The sequence below is a fragment of the Megascapheus bottae genome, chromosome 17 (assembly GCF_031878675.1).
Source record: "Megascapheus bottae isolate mThoBot1 chromosome 17, mThoBot2.hap1, whole genome shotgun sequence".
In the NCBI taxonomy this organism is placed as follows: Eukaryota; Metazoa; Chordata; class Mammalia; order Rodentia; family Geomyidae; genus Megascapheus; species Megascapheus bottae.
In genome coordinates this window covers 18,484,766-18,500,244 of record NC_143525.1, presented here as the reverse complement: position 1 = coordinate 18,500,244, position 15,479 = coordinate 18,484,766, and the positions used below count along the sequence as shown (strand labels likewise).

General features: G+C 41.7%; 1 protein-coding gene and 1 long non-coding RNA gene across 8 annotated transcripts in view; one reads left to right on the top strand and one right to left on the bottom strand.

Moving 5' to 3' along the window:
• Positions 1-10,512, top strand: part of LOC150051231 (uncharacterized) — a 19,082-nt gene extending 8,570 nt beyond the window's left edge. Inside the window, exons 3-5 of one of the 5 annotated variants that reach the window (XR_016538301.1) lie at positions 5,690-5,753; positions 8,225-8,609; positions 8,717-8,782. This is a non-coding gene — a long non-coding RNA (uncharacterized LOC150051231). Of the gene's footprint in view, positions 1-5,689; positions 5,754-8,224; positions 8,693-8,716; positions 8,783-10,133 lie in introns of those variants that run through there. The other 4 variants (XR_016538298.1, XR_016538299.1, XR_016538302.1 and 1 more) reach the window with 4 other exon arrangements.
• The window catches only part of LOC150051230 (RAD52 motif-containing protein 1-like), a 24,287-nt gene extending 8,808 nt beyond the window's left edge, over positions 1-15,479 (bottom strand). The window contains exons 1-7 of one of the 3 annotated variants that reach the window (XM_090350106.1): positions 15,335-15,479; positions 14,845-15,024; positions 10,959-11,081; positions 10,318-10,477; positions 8,761-8,859; positions 5,501-5,580; positions 1,071-5,136 (exon numbers count right to left, since the gene is read on the bottom strand). In XM_090350106.1, the coding sequence (XP_090206232.1) occupies positions 5,020-5,136; positions 5,501-5,580; positions 8,761-8,859; positions 10,318-10,477; positions 10,959-11,081; positions 14,845-15,024; positions 15,335-15,430 (855 nt within the window). In that variant the 5' untranslated portion in view covers positions 15,431-15,479 and the 3' untranslated portion in view covers positions 1,071-5,019. The remainder of the gene's footprint in view (positions 1-1,070; positions 5,137-5,500; positions 5,581-8,760; positions 8,860-10,317; positions 10,478-10,958; positions 11,082-14,844; positions 15,025-15,334) is intronic. The other 2 variants (XM_090350107.1, XM_090350108.1) reach the window with 2 other exon arrangements.

Here is a 15,479-nt window from a genome sequence, read left to right as displayed (position 1 = left end):
AATCCTACTCAGAAAGCTGAGATCTAAGGATTGTGCTTGAAAGCCAGCCTGAAAGTCCATCAGACTTTTATCTTCAATTATCCACCAGAAAACTGGAAGTGGTACTGTGGCTCAAAGTGATAGAGCTCTAACCTTGAGTCCAGGCCATGAGTTCAAGCCCCATGATTAACAACAACAACAACAAAAGCAAAAACTGTGTGTGTGTGTGTGTGTGTGTGTGTGTGTGTGTAAATATATACATGTGTATGTATGTGTGTACACATACACACTTAGCTTGACACTTTTATTCCTCAAAGGTTCATATTGCCCACAGCTAACTCATACCTTCAGAGGTATATATACTGCTGGAAAATAAAGAATAAAGTTCTGGCTGATTAAGTGAAGTACCCTGTGTAATATTGTCAGGAATTTTTTTAAGTTTCACCATTAGAAAAGACTGACATTGAAAAAGCAACCACTCTTTGCTCCCTGAAGCACTTGGTAATCAATATTTCTCTCTCTTTTTTTTTTTTTTGCCAGTCTTGGGGGAGTGAACTCAGGGCCTGAACACTGTTCTTGGGCTTTTTTTCAAAGCTAGTGTTCTACACCTTGAGCCACAGCACCACTTCCACCTTTTCTATATATGTGGTACCCAATAATTGAACCTAGATCTTCATGCATGCTAGGCAGGAACTCAATCACTAGGCCACACTCCCGGTCCTTCAGTGTTGCTCTTTGCAGCTCTCCCTTGCAGATATTTAAGCAGTTAGGCGCTCACTCTTCAAGTGAATGCAATGAATGTTAACTGGACATATCAGAGCTATCATCGGCTAACTTGAAATTTACTTGTGTGATATCTTGTATTGTTCATGAAAAGTTCAGATTAGTAAAACAGTGCCTATCATACGTAAGTCACATAAGTCTCCTGGCTTCGTGTACCTTATTTAATTACCTCAGTTAAAAAAGAAAAACAAATCCTAAAGATATACTTTTCAGATTTCATACTTTTTATACTCCATTGACCAATAAAGTTATTAGGTTTCTAACAAATAAAATTTTATTTAACATATATTTATCTTAATTTCACTTACATGTGCTATAAAAACTGTATTGTATGTAAAGGCTGAAATGTGCCAGTTATGAAAGTAAACTGTAACCAAGATTTCTTAAAAAACAAAAGCAAAAAAGACCCAGGCTGAGATGAAATCTCCTGCAGGGACTGTGCTGTGCTCTCCTGTAGCAGCTTAGTTGTGATCTCCTCCAGAGATACATAGTTGAAGAAAATTTAATCTTTTAGTCCATTGTGGATTCAGGTTTGGATGCTTAATCTGAAGTGGAAATGTCACTTGAGGAACTGTAGTCTTCTTCAGGGATGAAGAATATTTAGCCTCAGTAGTGTTTCCAGAAGTTGTGGAAAGCAGTAGGCCCATTGGTTGAAATGTGACCTTGCGTGTCATTAGACTCTAGGTTACAGCAGGAACTGTGATGGAAAAAGGGGTGTAGGATGTAAACTTCGTGGATGGTGTTGAATGGTCAGTTAAGGTCTCCTGTATGGTTGGAGAAAATCCAACCTCCATATTAGATTCTGGGGTTAAGGTAATTTCCACATCAAAAGGCTGAACTGTGACTTCAGTAAGATTTGGATGGACTTCAGATTTGGATGCTGAGACTGAATCTTATCTGTGTGTATCTTATCAGGGTGTTCTGCAGAAGGAATTGTTGTCTCCTTCACTGGGCAATACTGGGCTCTGAGCTGGATCTGGGTCTGGTATGGGAACTGTCATCTCATAATGCACTGCCAGTTGTGCTGCCGTCTCGTGAGGTGGCAATGAAGCTGAGCTGGACCCACATCCTGAAGAAAATTCTACATCCAATGGAAGGCACTGAAGAGGGTTTCACCTTCTCAGGGAGTTTGCAGGCTGAGACAGACCCATATTTTGAGTGGAAGAATGTTCTATGTACACTGGGAGCACTAAAGGCTGAATGAAACTGGGTGCAGCACTAAAGAGTTCCGCCTTCTCAGAAAGTTCTGAGAAAGGTCATTGGAGGGGGTCATGGAAGTATTTTCCTGCTTGTGGGAAATGGCAATTTGCATTGTAGTCTCTTGCTGAAGTGCAGAATATTCAACATATTCAGGAAGTTCTGCAAAATGACATGAGGTCACTGGAGGACGTATACAAGCATCTTCCTGAAGTCTGAGTTGTAGTCTCTTGCTGCACTTAAAGGGGTTGAACATTTTAAGGGACTTTAGGAGCATGGGAAGGGAAACCAGACTAGGTTAGAGAAAATTCAACTTGTTCATTAGCAATTGTAGTCTGTGGAGTTATTGTCAACTCCAGATCCATGTTTCACTGTGATTTAGGAGAATTTAGTTCATTATGACTTCTAAATATCAAATCCAGACCTAGAGCTGAAAATCCCCAGCTATCTGAAGGTGGAAGAAAATTATAGTCTATACTGAATTCTGGTGACTGACCTGGGAGTCCTTGTGGGCTTGGTGGAAGTTCAGCACACTCAGGGGCTTCGGGGAGCAGAGTTGTGATCTCTTGCTGACTTAAGAGAGGGTCACTGAGGAAACTCTTCAGGCTGTGGTGAGATTCCTTGATAGAGATTGTTCATCTATTGCTGAGCTTTGACCTCTTTCAAAGCACCAGAGAGAGACAACTGAGGACCTCCTGTTCAGTTTAACTTGTAATCTCAACATCATTCATCCCTGGAGGTTTGCCAGGATTGTCCTGTAATGGTACAGATGACATCGTGGAGACTGAACTATGATTTCATTAGGTCTCATGGGAGTGGGGAAGGTAAACTGCACAACTGCAGGCTGAACTGTAACATTTGGTGAGGTTGAATGCTGAGTTTTATTGCTGCTTGGAAATGGAACACGTCCATCCTCATGCACCAATGGCATAATAACCTCTTTGTTAACACGCTGTTGTGCTAGGGTTTCTGCCTGAGCCACAAGGGACTGGAGCTTCTCAGGAGTCCCCAGGTTTTGAGAATGGGTGTGCAGCTGGAACTGAGAAGATTCACCTTGCTCGAGGAGTTCTAGAAGTTCATCTACCTTCTCTTGGGCTTTCTGAGGCATGCTGTCACCATAAGCCATATTTATACTGGGATCTAGCTGTGATTCTGCAAATTGGTTTTCAGTTCCTACCAGAAGCTCATGTACTTGCCGTCTCTGCCTATGTAGCCACGTCCTGACTAGATCCTTTTTCAAGGTCTGGGGTGAAAAAACAAATGGTTTTTCTTGTGCTCTCTGAGTGTACAGAGGTGGAACATGCATTTGCAGTGATGGCTGTTCTGAAACCTCAGCTAGAGCAATGTGCTGTGTGTCACTTTTGAGTGGACGAGGCATGGCCTGCTTGTGGTCCTCACCTGGCTCTGGCACTGTCTCTGGGAGTTTGTCCTGCAGACTCAACTCCTCTGGGAGATCCTGAGGAGAAGCAGGAAACTGACCTGACCCAGGAGGTCGCTGTGCAGCAGCATCTGTCCTGCGTAATGTGAGCATTCTGGGAGTCGGCTCCTGAGTTCCCGCAGACATCTGAGATGGAGCAGAGAATCCTAGGAAAACAAAGCCTCCCAGGTTAACCTAGTGTTTCAACATGAGTGAAAGATAGGTGAAATATGAAGGCACTCTGACTCAGTAGGTCCAGCAAGATCAGAGTTAGGTCAGAACTGACTGTGAATGGACAGTGGAACTGGCTTGTTCTGAACTCACAGCCACACTGTAGTGTTATGAATAGCAGCTTTGTCATGAGAAGTGATACATCAAATACATCATAGGGACGAAGTCAGTGCTAGTAGTAAGAGACTAAGTATTTTGGTAGGTTATTACTTGTGGTCCTGAGATCTCTACCAGGCCATTGGCTTATGACATGGTAATGTTTGTTCAGAAAATGGAAACTTTTATTTTAAAAGGCTGAGTACTGGAATTGGATCTCTACAATCCTTTCCGGCGAGAAGGGACGTCTTCCTACAGGGCTCCTATTCCCCATCAAGGAGGGATTTGGGTTGTATACCAGGATGTTCTTGATAAATCATATTCATACTTAGATCTCAAAAATTATTTTGCAACAGGTGTTTCTGAAACTGAGATTTGGCAGTGTTTTCCGGTTTCTACCATGAAATCATATACTCATGAACTTGTTGACACTGCTGATGCCAAAGTAGGTCATTCTTCAGATCATAGAGCTAAATGGTGAATCATTTTCCTTTTGAATTCTGTGTCTTGATTGAATAAGTGATTCAAATGTGCTGTGATTTTCAAACTCTTCTATAGCAAAAGTCTGTGTATTACTTTTGAGGAGGTGAGCCAGAGGTTTGCCTGCATGTGATCCTCACCTAGCACTGGCAGCATCCTGGGAATCTGTCCTGCAGCTTCAGCTTGTCTGGCAGACCTAGATGAGAAACAGATGTGGCCTGGAGGTAGCTGTCCAGCAGAATCCATTCTCAGGAATGAGAGCAAACTGTCAGTGAACTCCTGAGGCGAGAGCAAACATATGGGTGGGAGCTGAGTTTCCCAGGTAATCATAGCTGCTGTGGTCTGCCATGTCATTCATCATTGTTGTGGGAGATGAGCAGAGGATGAAGACCAGGGCTCAGTAGGTCCAGTGGGATTGGAGTTTGGCTACGTCAGATTTCAGGCCCATTGGGGCAGTTTTGTAGTGAAGGGATGCAGCAAGGGAAAGTAGGTCAAAGGACATGGTATTTGCAAGAGACAAACCATTATGGCAGGTTCTTTATGGTGACCTGACAACCTGGGGTCCCTCACTCTGCTTGGTCACTGGTTGATGACACTGAAACTGTCACCTTTGTTTATGAAACAGAAATCTTTTTCATGTTTGTACCTAGTTGGATTCTACACTAGTGAAAGTTCTGAATCCCATCTTCTCTAAGCAGAAAGACCACTGGCCTCCTGCAGGAACAGTCCACCACAGGAAGGCAGGATTTGGGCTACAGATCAGGATGTCCCTTGATGCCAAAAGCCCATTTGGTTGGCCATGGCAGAACTTCCCAACACAGTTTCGGGCAGGGCCTCTAGGGACATTCAGCAGTGCTGGTCCAATCCTGGCAGCTCAGGTCCTCTTCTTCCAAGCTGAAATCAGAAAGATCTTCCTCCCCATGGCAATATGGCTTCCAAGAATTACAATTGACCTGCAAAATGAGAGCAAGTTATGGTGCAGGCAAAAGAATACACATTATGTTGTCATTTCCTCTGAAGTCTCACAAACAGGTATGATAATACACTACTTTGTTAGCTAGGTCTAGCAGAGAATTAGTGATGACTCCAAAACTCCCGCAGGAGGAGTTTGGGCAGACAGTCAACTCAGTCTGTGACAGAGAATTTGATTTTGAGATAGCCCTTCACATTTCCCTAGGAAAAAAATCCCCATTTCACCTTGTATCAACACAGCCTTAACCTAATTGTGGCACCACTTTTCAACCTTCTAAATCTGATGCTTGTTTTGAATTATGGCTACATTACTTATTGAACCCTTGAGATTTCCTTTCCACCTACTTGAATTAAATCATGTTCTTCATTTCCGACATCTTCCATCTCTTCACTGGGTTTGTACTCCACAGCTATTTTACCACTTTCTGAAAGAAAGTTAATGATGTTTAGTTTAGAATTTTTCTTGTTCTAAAGCTTTATGTCTAAGGGGTCATCCCCTCACTGATGACTTTATTTTTTTCTTCTCTGATATAGGATCCAAGGGTCCAGCTTATTCTGGCCTTGAACAGCCTTCCTGAACTCCTTGATTTCTGAAATTGTAAGTGTATACCACTATGCCTGTCATCAGGCAGTGATTTCAAAAAGCAGAGAAGGAAAGCATTTTGCTAAAAATATCACCATCTTACTAACTTATAACATAGCTATTTGTTTTGAAATACAAATGATTATCAACTATGTATGGTTCCAAAACTTTGTAATCTTAGCAATAAGAAGCCATAAAAATGACAATGGAATATTAAAAAGGTCAAATAATTGAAAAATAAGGTATTAGGTGAAGGTCTAAGTGAATTCAGAACTGATATAGATTCCACTAGACTAGTAGATAATCCATGTTAGAACAATGGAACAATGTTCAACTCCCAAAGTACCAAAATTCCCCTGGGAAAAATGCACAGATATTTATAAAAAGCAATGGAAAGTTTCATTGGCAGAAACTACACTACCTCATAAATAATACACAATGCAATTTTCCTTAAACTATAGCTATGAAGTTTTTGGTCTAATGTGATTTCATTTTACACAAGGAATACCATTACAAAACAGGGAAAAGTAAACTACCTAGAAAGATTTAAACTCAGGGCTTTGTGCTTTCTTAATCTGGTTGTTCAGCTGGTGCTCTATCATTTGAGATACAACTCCAGTCTGATTTTTTGCTGGTTATTTTGGAGATAGAAGATCTTTATTACTTGGCTGGATTCAAACTGTGATGTTTGGATCTTAATCGCTTTAGTAGATTATAGGTATGAGACACCACCATCCAGTGATTTTGTTTTCTTTTTTCTTTTTTTTGTAAACAGTGTCTCATCATGTAGTCCAAACTAACCTGGGAGTCACTCCCAAATTGTCCTCAAACCCTTGATCTTTTTTGGGGGGGCCAGTCCTGGGGCTTCAACTCAGGGGCTGGGCACTGTCTTAGAACTTTCTGAAGGCTAGCACTCTACCACTTGAGCCACAGCACCACTTCTGACTTTTTCAGTGTATGTGGTACCAAGGAATTGAACACAGGGTTTTGTGTATGCTAGGTAAGCACTCTGCCACTAGGCCACGCTCCTGGCCCCTGAACTCTTGATCTTATTTCAGTCTCCTGAGTACTGGGATTAGGGGTGTATACTACCATGTCTGGTATAAACTAGACTCCTTTTGTGTGTGTGTGTGTGTGGGGGGAAGTTCTTAAAGATTAAGGGAGAGGCTATTGATGGAAATTCTACCTTTGACTAGATAAATCAGACTTTCACTGAAAGAGGTAGCTGCCCAGGTTGAAAGGCTGAAGCCAATCAAGGCTACCTCTTAGAAGCAAATAGGGCTCTGATAATTCAGTAGGATTTCTCAATCTAAGCTTTCAGGACTTGTGAAGTGGGAAAAATCATTGTTTGATACTTTTCTTTTTCCTTATCTCCCTCTCTCCCCTCCCTCCCTCCCCCCCTCTCTCCCCTCCCCCTCTCTCTCTCTCTCTCTCATGCTTTCTTTCTTTCTTTCATGAATCATAGGGTTTGAACTCTGGGTCTGGACACTGTCCCTGAGCTCTTTGGCTTAAGGCCACCACTCTACCCCTGGGACTAGGAATTGTCCTTGAGCTCTCCAGCTCAAGACTACTGCCCTACCCCTTGAGACATGGCCCCACTTCCCCTTTTCTAGTGATTAATTGGGGATAAGAGTCTTGGTCTTTACTTAGTGCCTGGGCTGGCTTTGAACCAAGATCCTCAGATCTCAGCCTCTTGAGTAGCTAGGATAACAGGCGTGAGCCACTGTGCCCGACTGTTTGATACTTTTCTGTTAATCCTAAAATTCCTTTTGGCACAGCCTGTAACATTCCTACCCGTACAGAACTAGGGAGTAGAAAATCATTCAACAGCATGACCACTCTCAGGGCTCACATAAATCAACTCATTATTATAAGAACTGTATTCATCCATCCAATTTGTCAGTGTCATAAATGAAAATGGAAGCTGACATGTATTATTATTATTGCTTAGAAGCATATAGTGGTTTGAATTTGTGATATAGCCCCAGCTGGTCCTGAACTCCTAATACTCCAATCACAGCTGTCTCCTAAATTTTGGCATAATACCATGTGCCACCATATCTGCTGAAACTGAGTTAGATTCAGCAGGATATATTTATCTATTCAGAGAGTAAAATGAAAATTATATTTTAATACATACACATGATAAACCATCTTACTTATTCTTACAAAATAATGCATAATGTAGGTCCTGGAGTTTGGCCTAATGGTAGAGTGCTTGCCTACCATGAAACAAGACCTGAGTTCAATTCCTTGGTACCAAAAACAACAAAAAGCCGGAAGTGGCGCTGTGGCTCATGTGATAGAGCGTTACCCTTGAGGAAAAGGCCTAAGGACAGTGCTCAGGCCCTGAGTTCAAGCCCCAGGACTAGCAAAAAAAAAAGTAATAATTTATAATATAGATAAGGTTCTAGACTTATTCTCAGATTAAAGAATTCGTCTTTAGAGATACCTAACAAATCAGTTCTAAATGTAAAATTTTATAGGTTGTATCAAGTGCTGGTGGCTCACACCACTAATCTCAGATATTCAAGAGACATAAGCCTCTGAGATTTAAGGTTCAGAGCTAGCCTGAAAACTCCGTAAGACTCTTCCCTCCAATGAACCAGCAAAAACTCAGAAATGGAGATGAGGCTCCAGTAATAAAGCACCAGCTAGACATGAACAAGCCAAGTGAGAGCATGAAGGCCTGAGTAAAGCCCCAGTATCAACACATATTAAAATGTATTAAAAATGTAAGAAGCAGAGTGAGCTGTACAAATCTTATAATCACTATTCTGTATGACAGATGAGCCACTGAGGAAGAAGACTTAGCTAAGTCAAACACTTTCTCCATGAACCATGGAAGGCTATCCTACATCTACAAATTGGGTATATTTGTTGTTGCCTTTAAAAAAAATCCAAAAAAGACAACTTTGAGAACCTTGTTATGAAATTACTTAGTAAATGGAAACATTAACATATTTTTATCCAATTAGCTTTTCAAAATGAAGTTCTCCAACAACAATCAAGAGTGTCTTACCTAAAACCACAATGCACAGCTTCTGGAAGGCATCTGACAGAGCCCTCTGAATAGCATGCTTCTGTGCTGCCTTTCTTTTCATAAGGAATGTTAAGGGTCCTACATCCAGCCAAACAGACAAAATACCCATGAGTGATAATTATTCTGTTTTAAAAATAAAAATATATTCATGATATATTGTCATGGATATATTTATATGTAATATACATTCTACATAAAACATTAAATATATGATACATAAACTATATACATTGTATACAATCTATTATGTACCATAGTACATGATACATAATCACATATATATATATTATTTGTATGATCTTATACAGAGAAATATATTTATATAAATAAATATCTGGATCATTCTCTTGATAATAAAAAGTAGATACAACACCAAGTGTGGCTGAATGGCTCCACTGGAGGTACATCTTGGTGGGACCTATTTTCACTGCCTCACCCTATGCTGGAAGTTCCTGATGTTTTTGAATGAGGATCCAAGTCAAGACTTTGTACCAACCTCACATTAATGACAGACTGAAAAGTGACAGATAGAAAGCATATTTTCTACACAACCTTACCTTCTTGAATCAGGCTGGAATCACACAAATTAAAAGATTCTGTGGAAGAGCCTATGACTAGGCTAGGACCTACGCATCAGCCCTAGGAGCCTGCTCTGCTCTGCTCTGCTCTGCACTGCTCACAAACATCTTTGCCTCTGTCTTACAACACTGATTCCCTTCTTGAATACTTGTTTGGTAAATACGTCACTTGACATGTGATATAAAAATCAATGTTAATAAATTCTTTATATAAGAAAATTTAAAAACCTTACGTGGAAGGCCACAGATTTTAGACTACATTCAGCATCACTAGAAATTTCCTTTCTAGGTATCCATATTTGACTTTTTTTTTAGCTCAAGCCCTTCTAGGGCTAGGCAAATAACATTTATACAAATGCTTATTAAAATCGTTAGATCATGATTTGGTTGAGATAATTATTTTGCTGCAATAAGTACAAGAAATCTGTATGGAATAATTATTTCAGCATAAAGCAAGTTCTAATCAAGAACTACAGAAATAGTCTTTCCATTGTCTTCTTAAGCTCTTGGCAGAAGGCCAGATCTCAGGTTTTAGTTGCAAAGATTGTCAGGTACTGCCTAAGGTGAAACTATATTGGAAGGCATAGAAAGCCTACCTAGGACTTTAGTAGCTTAATAAGGACCTAATACATAGCTGAAAAGTGACTTTAAGACAGAAAGAAGCTGGGTGTAGTGGCTCATGCCTGTAATTCTAGCTACTCAGGAGGCTGAGATCACAGTTCAAAGCCAGCCTGGGCACTAAAGTTGGTGGGACTCTCATCTTCAATTAACCAGGAGAAAATGAAAGTGGCGCTGTGGCTCAAGGGATAAGGCAGTAGCCTTTAGCTGAAGAACTCAGGGACAACGCCCAGGCCCAGGGTTCAAGCCCCATGAAAGACAAACAAAACAAAACAAAACAAACAGAAAGAAGAAAAAAAGTGAGATCATCCCTTCTTCCCTCCCTGCTCAGGAAGCTGACCTTCTTCCAGAGTCTCCTCTGCAATGCCAACTCCATAACTCCTGCACTCATACAGAGGTAGCACCACCTCCACAACACAGAAGAATTTCAGGCTTGGCTTCTCCAGTGGTACCACAAGGTCATCATTTTCCCTTTCTTCAAGGTCAGAAAGCTCTTGAAGCTATTAGGAATAAAAATTACATGTCATTCCTAGGACTTTTCTTTTGTGTTTATGGTGCTGGGGATCAAACTCAGGGCCTCATACATATTAGGCAAAGTGTTCTACCACTGAGCCACATCCTTTGGACCTGTGAGGATTTCACTGTAGAGAAATAAAACTAAACTCCAGGGATCTCAGCTAGTGGCTGAGTTGTCTTTTAGTACAAAATTAAGAAAGATTTACAAATGAATTAATAGATACAGGCATCTTTATTATTATTATTATACTCTACAGGAATGTTATATGATTTACAGGTTAACTGACTGATATGATCATTGAAAATTGTGTATAATGAGTCCACTCAGAAGTATCTATTCACCCTCAAGTGTAGGTGCCCTCTTACATGTACTCCTCACAGCCCAGTTCATCCTTTTTTGTCTGACGTCCCAGAATTAAATATACTGCAAAGGGATTTTAGGCAAGAAAAATTTACAAGATTTACCTTGATGATCCTTTTTGACCATCCTTGGAAACCAAAGTAGTAATTTGCCAGTTCTTGGCATCGTGAGCTGGTCAAGGGAAGAGTATGATGTAGAACTGCCTTATGTCTAGTACCAAGACGAACCTGTAGTTTCAAAAGATACAGCCATAAATACAGTCTGCCAGACTTTTCATTTGGGATACACTTGAAATTCATCTTGATTTCATAGAATGGATGTGAGTACTGCATGGGATAGGAAAAGCATATTATTTTGCATACACATGGGCCCTAAATAAATGTTCTTTATTGCTCTAATTCCACAGTATAGTCCATCATCATTAGTAGGGTCCATGATTAATTGGAAGGATTTTCTGAGCATGGATGATTAACAGTGATGATGAAAGCAACTAAAAAAAAAAGAATCCATGCAGGAAACATATAGGCTGCAAGTAAGCAAAGAAATGCAATTGTTTCAGCCTATTCATTCAGTAACTCCAGGTTAAGGACCTAAAAAGCAGACGTGAAGCCGGATGTGGTGGCTCAAGCCTGTAACCCTAGCTACTCAGGAAGCTGAGATCTGAGGATCAAGATTCAAAGCCAGCCCAGGCACTAACTAAAGACCAAGACTCTTATCTCCAATTAACCTCTAGAAAACAGGAAGTGGTGCTGAGGCTCAAGGGGTAGGGCAGTAGCCTTGAGTTGAAGAGCTTAGGGACAGCACCCAGGCCCAGAGTTCAAGCTGCCCCACTCCCCAATATTAATCCCCTCTATAAGAAATAATATTCTTATATAACTGAAAATATTAGATCAACTGTACTAAGAAAGTTCTTTTTTTTAATGAAGATAACTTTACGGTTAAACTCTCACTACTTCCTTCTCTCTCTCCCTCTTCCCCGCCCTTCTCTCTCTCTCATTCATTTTCTTTGGCTGGTAGTGAGGCTTGAACCCTGGGCCTAGGCACTGTCCCTGAGCTCTTCAGCTCAAACAGAGTGCTTTACCACTTTGAGCCACAGTGCCACTGCCAATTTTCTGTTGGTTAATTGGAGATAAGAGTCTCACAGATTTTCAAGCCCAGGCTGGCTTTGAACTGTGATCCTCAGATCTCAACCTCCTGAGTAGGGAGGATTACAGGCTTGAGTCACCAGTGCCCAGTCATGAGTTCCATCTTAAATATTGAATTATTATTATCATAAAATTTGAAGAACACAAATAAGGTCACAGCATTAAATTCTCATTGATTTGTTTGTGAATCATTTTCCTCAAGCACTGTTTTATAAGCTAAGGTACCACTATCACATTCTTTAATTATTCTAAGGATCAAGTAAGAAATTCATGCCATCTAACAGAGGATGACAAGGCACTGATTGGGTGAATGAATGAAGAATGTATATTAAAAATGTGAAATCATCGGGCCAGGAGTTTGGCCTAGTGGTAGAGTGCTTGCCTAGCATGCACGAAGACCCAGGTTTGATTCCTTGGTACCACATATATAGAAAAAAGCTGGAAGTGGTGCTGAGGCTCAAGCGGTAGCGCTCTGGCCTTGAGAGAGTCCAAGGACAGTGCTCAGGCCCTGAGTTCAAGCCCAGGACTGGCCAAAAAAAAAAAAAAAAACAAAAGAAAAAAAATAAAGAATCTCCAACCGAAGCTGCACATTATAAAGGAGAAAACTTTGGCTAATATGCAGTACTGTTGTTAGGCTGATGTGTATGGGGAGTCACAAAGGAGATTTTATGGACAACCAGGAAGCGTCAGAGTGACTCAGAGCCTCTTGATGGTACATTAACATATAGATGTTGTCACCCTCAATAGCTTTGCAAAGTCCTTCAGGATGACCTTTTTCCTCTGTGCCTCAGAGGACGCACGGAGCCCTCTTAAGGTGTCTTAAGTTATTCACTGATCTTATTTTAAAACATCTTTGCGTTTTCTGTATTTATCAAAAGCAGAGACAGAAGGGGGGATGGAGGGAGGCAGGAAGAGAGAGAAGGACGGAGGGAGGGAGGGAGGGAAGGAAGGAGAGGGAGAGAGAGACAGAGACAGAGACAGAGAGAGAGAGAGAGAGAGAGAGAGAGAGAATGGAAAAACATTACTTGACAAGTATAAAAAATATTACTAGTGAAACTAGATAAAAATGTGAGCTAAGCCAGGCACTGGTCACTCACACCTGCAATTCTAGCTATGCAGGAGGCTGAGATCTGAGAATCACTGTTCAAAGCCAGCCCAGGCAGTAAAAGTCCATGAGATAACATCTCCAGTTAAGCACCTGGAAACCGGAAGTAGTGCTGAGCCTCAAAGTGGTAGACCACTAGCCTTCAGCTGGAGAGCTCAGGGACAGTGCTCAGGTCCAGGGTTTAAGCCCCACAAATGACAAGAAAAAAAAAAGAAAGAAAGAAAAAGAAAGAAGAAAAGAAAAGAAAAATGTGAAGTAGTAACCTCAGTGTTTAATATGAATGGTTTCTCCAACTATATACTGACTTGAACATTTTCTTTATCACTATAGCAGTAATAGGTTTTACCTGTAAATTCCTTAAAACCTAAAGCTTATGATATGATCTCAGTGTCCAAAGAACACCTAAAAAAGTCTGTACTGCTTATTCTGTAATCTTTCTGGTACCATTTTTAAGTTTAAGTGGCTATGAGACATGGTCAGAGACAAAAATAGGCATCTCATTACAAAATTTAAGGAAAATCTGATGAAGATTTCACTCTTTGGACATAAATTAAGAAATCTGTGTACAGCCATGGAGGAAGAATTCTCAAGGCCAGTACTGAGAATAGTTGATTCAGTCAGTTGAACTGGTAAGAAAAACAATATAGACAAGAGCAGGCAGCCAAGTCAGGAACAGTTGTTTAGGAATTACTAGGACCGTGAAAAACAAAATGAGTATCAGGTAGCCAAAACATGTAATACCAGGGGGGGGAAAGAGATTGAAGGGGGAGGGTCACTAAGAGGAGGGCAGAGAAATGGAGAGAAACGTGGATAAATACAGTGAAAACATTCAATGTGCATATGTGTAACTAGGGAATAGGTGGGGCTGGAAGAGATGGTGCAGAATCATGGAAGAGGTGACACTAAGATGAATTGTACTTATAAACTGTCATATTATACTCATAAACTGACATATTGAATGAAACCACTTGAATATTTATGAAAGAGAAAGGAGGTTGCACATGAAGAGATGTTTTTCTGGAACTCTGAAAATTGGAATCATTTGGCATGCTAACAAACATTTCTTTAACACATTAAGGAAGGTTTCTCTTTTGGGGGGATTGATGGGATTTCTGACAGTTTTCAGTGAAATGATAATAAAGTATCCTTTATGTTCTGAGTAACAACCAAGTTATTCAACTCACATCTTAAATCCACATGAAATAAAAGAAGGTGTCTGGTGAAGATTTCCTACATGAAAAGGCAACAAAAAGTGCCATCCATCTTTATATCAGTAACTTTGTTTTTTTGCCAGTCCTGGGCTTGAGCTCAGGGCCTGAGCACTGTCCCTGAGCTTCTTTTGCTCAAGGCTAGAACTCCACCATTTGAGCCACAGCAACATTATGGCTTTTTTCTGTTTATGTAGCACTGAGGAATCAAACCCAGGCCTTCATGCATGCTAGGCAAGCACTCAACCACTAAGCCAAATTCACGGTCCCCTGGGGTTTGCATTTCTTCATCTAAAAAAAGCTGGGACTAGAGAATCCATGTGGTAATACAGATGGAAGCATTCTGCAGAGCAAAATGCCACAGGAATACTAGCTTATTATTGAATTTAACTCTTCGTTCTTGTGGAGTTAGAATTCGATATTTTTATCTTTGTTGGGAACACAGCACAAGTAGTAGAGTTAGCAGGCAGTAGGCCTTGGGTGCAAACCTAAGTATATCCACTTAAACGTGCACACACGAGATCGGACCCACCTTCACAGGAGAGGCCTGAAAAAGCAGCTTTCCATCACAAGCCTTTTGGGCTCTTTGGGCCTCGCCGGCTGAATAAAACTTGATGATGGCAGAGAACCCAGGAGAGGCCACTGCAGCGTTTGGGAAGACCCGCACTGAATACAGAAGGCCAAACCGGGAGAACACTGTGAACAGAGAAAGCTGGGGGGGGGGTCCCCACGCCCAGTTAGTGCACGACATCTCACCCCCACCTCAGAACCACACCCCTCCCCAAACCCTGAGCCACCACCGCGGGAGCGACTTCTCCTCTGACTACAGGGCAGCAACCTGTGGCCGAGAAGCAACACGAGCCACGCCTCTGGGTGTCCGTCGAGGCCGTGGGGTCCCCGGCCCCAAGGCCCCTGCGTGGAGGCGCTGAGGCACCGGGGGCAGAGGCAGGACTGCGGCCCCGGGTCCCCCAGTCAGCGGGTGGGCGGTTCTCCACTCCTCCCTCCACCTGGGCCCGGCTCACTTGCAAGGCCTCGGCCGTGGGGCCGGGGCTCAGCGCCCACACCAACAAGGTTTTGTAGCTCTCGGTGGGAACCGCGAAAGGTACCAACTCCGCCATCCGGCAGGTACCTCACAGGAGCCACCGGGCTGGGCGGTACTGCGCTTGC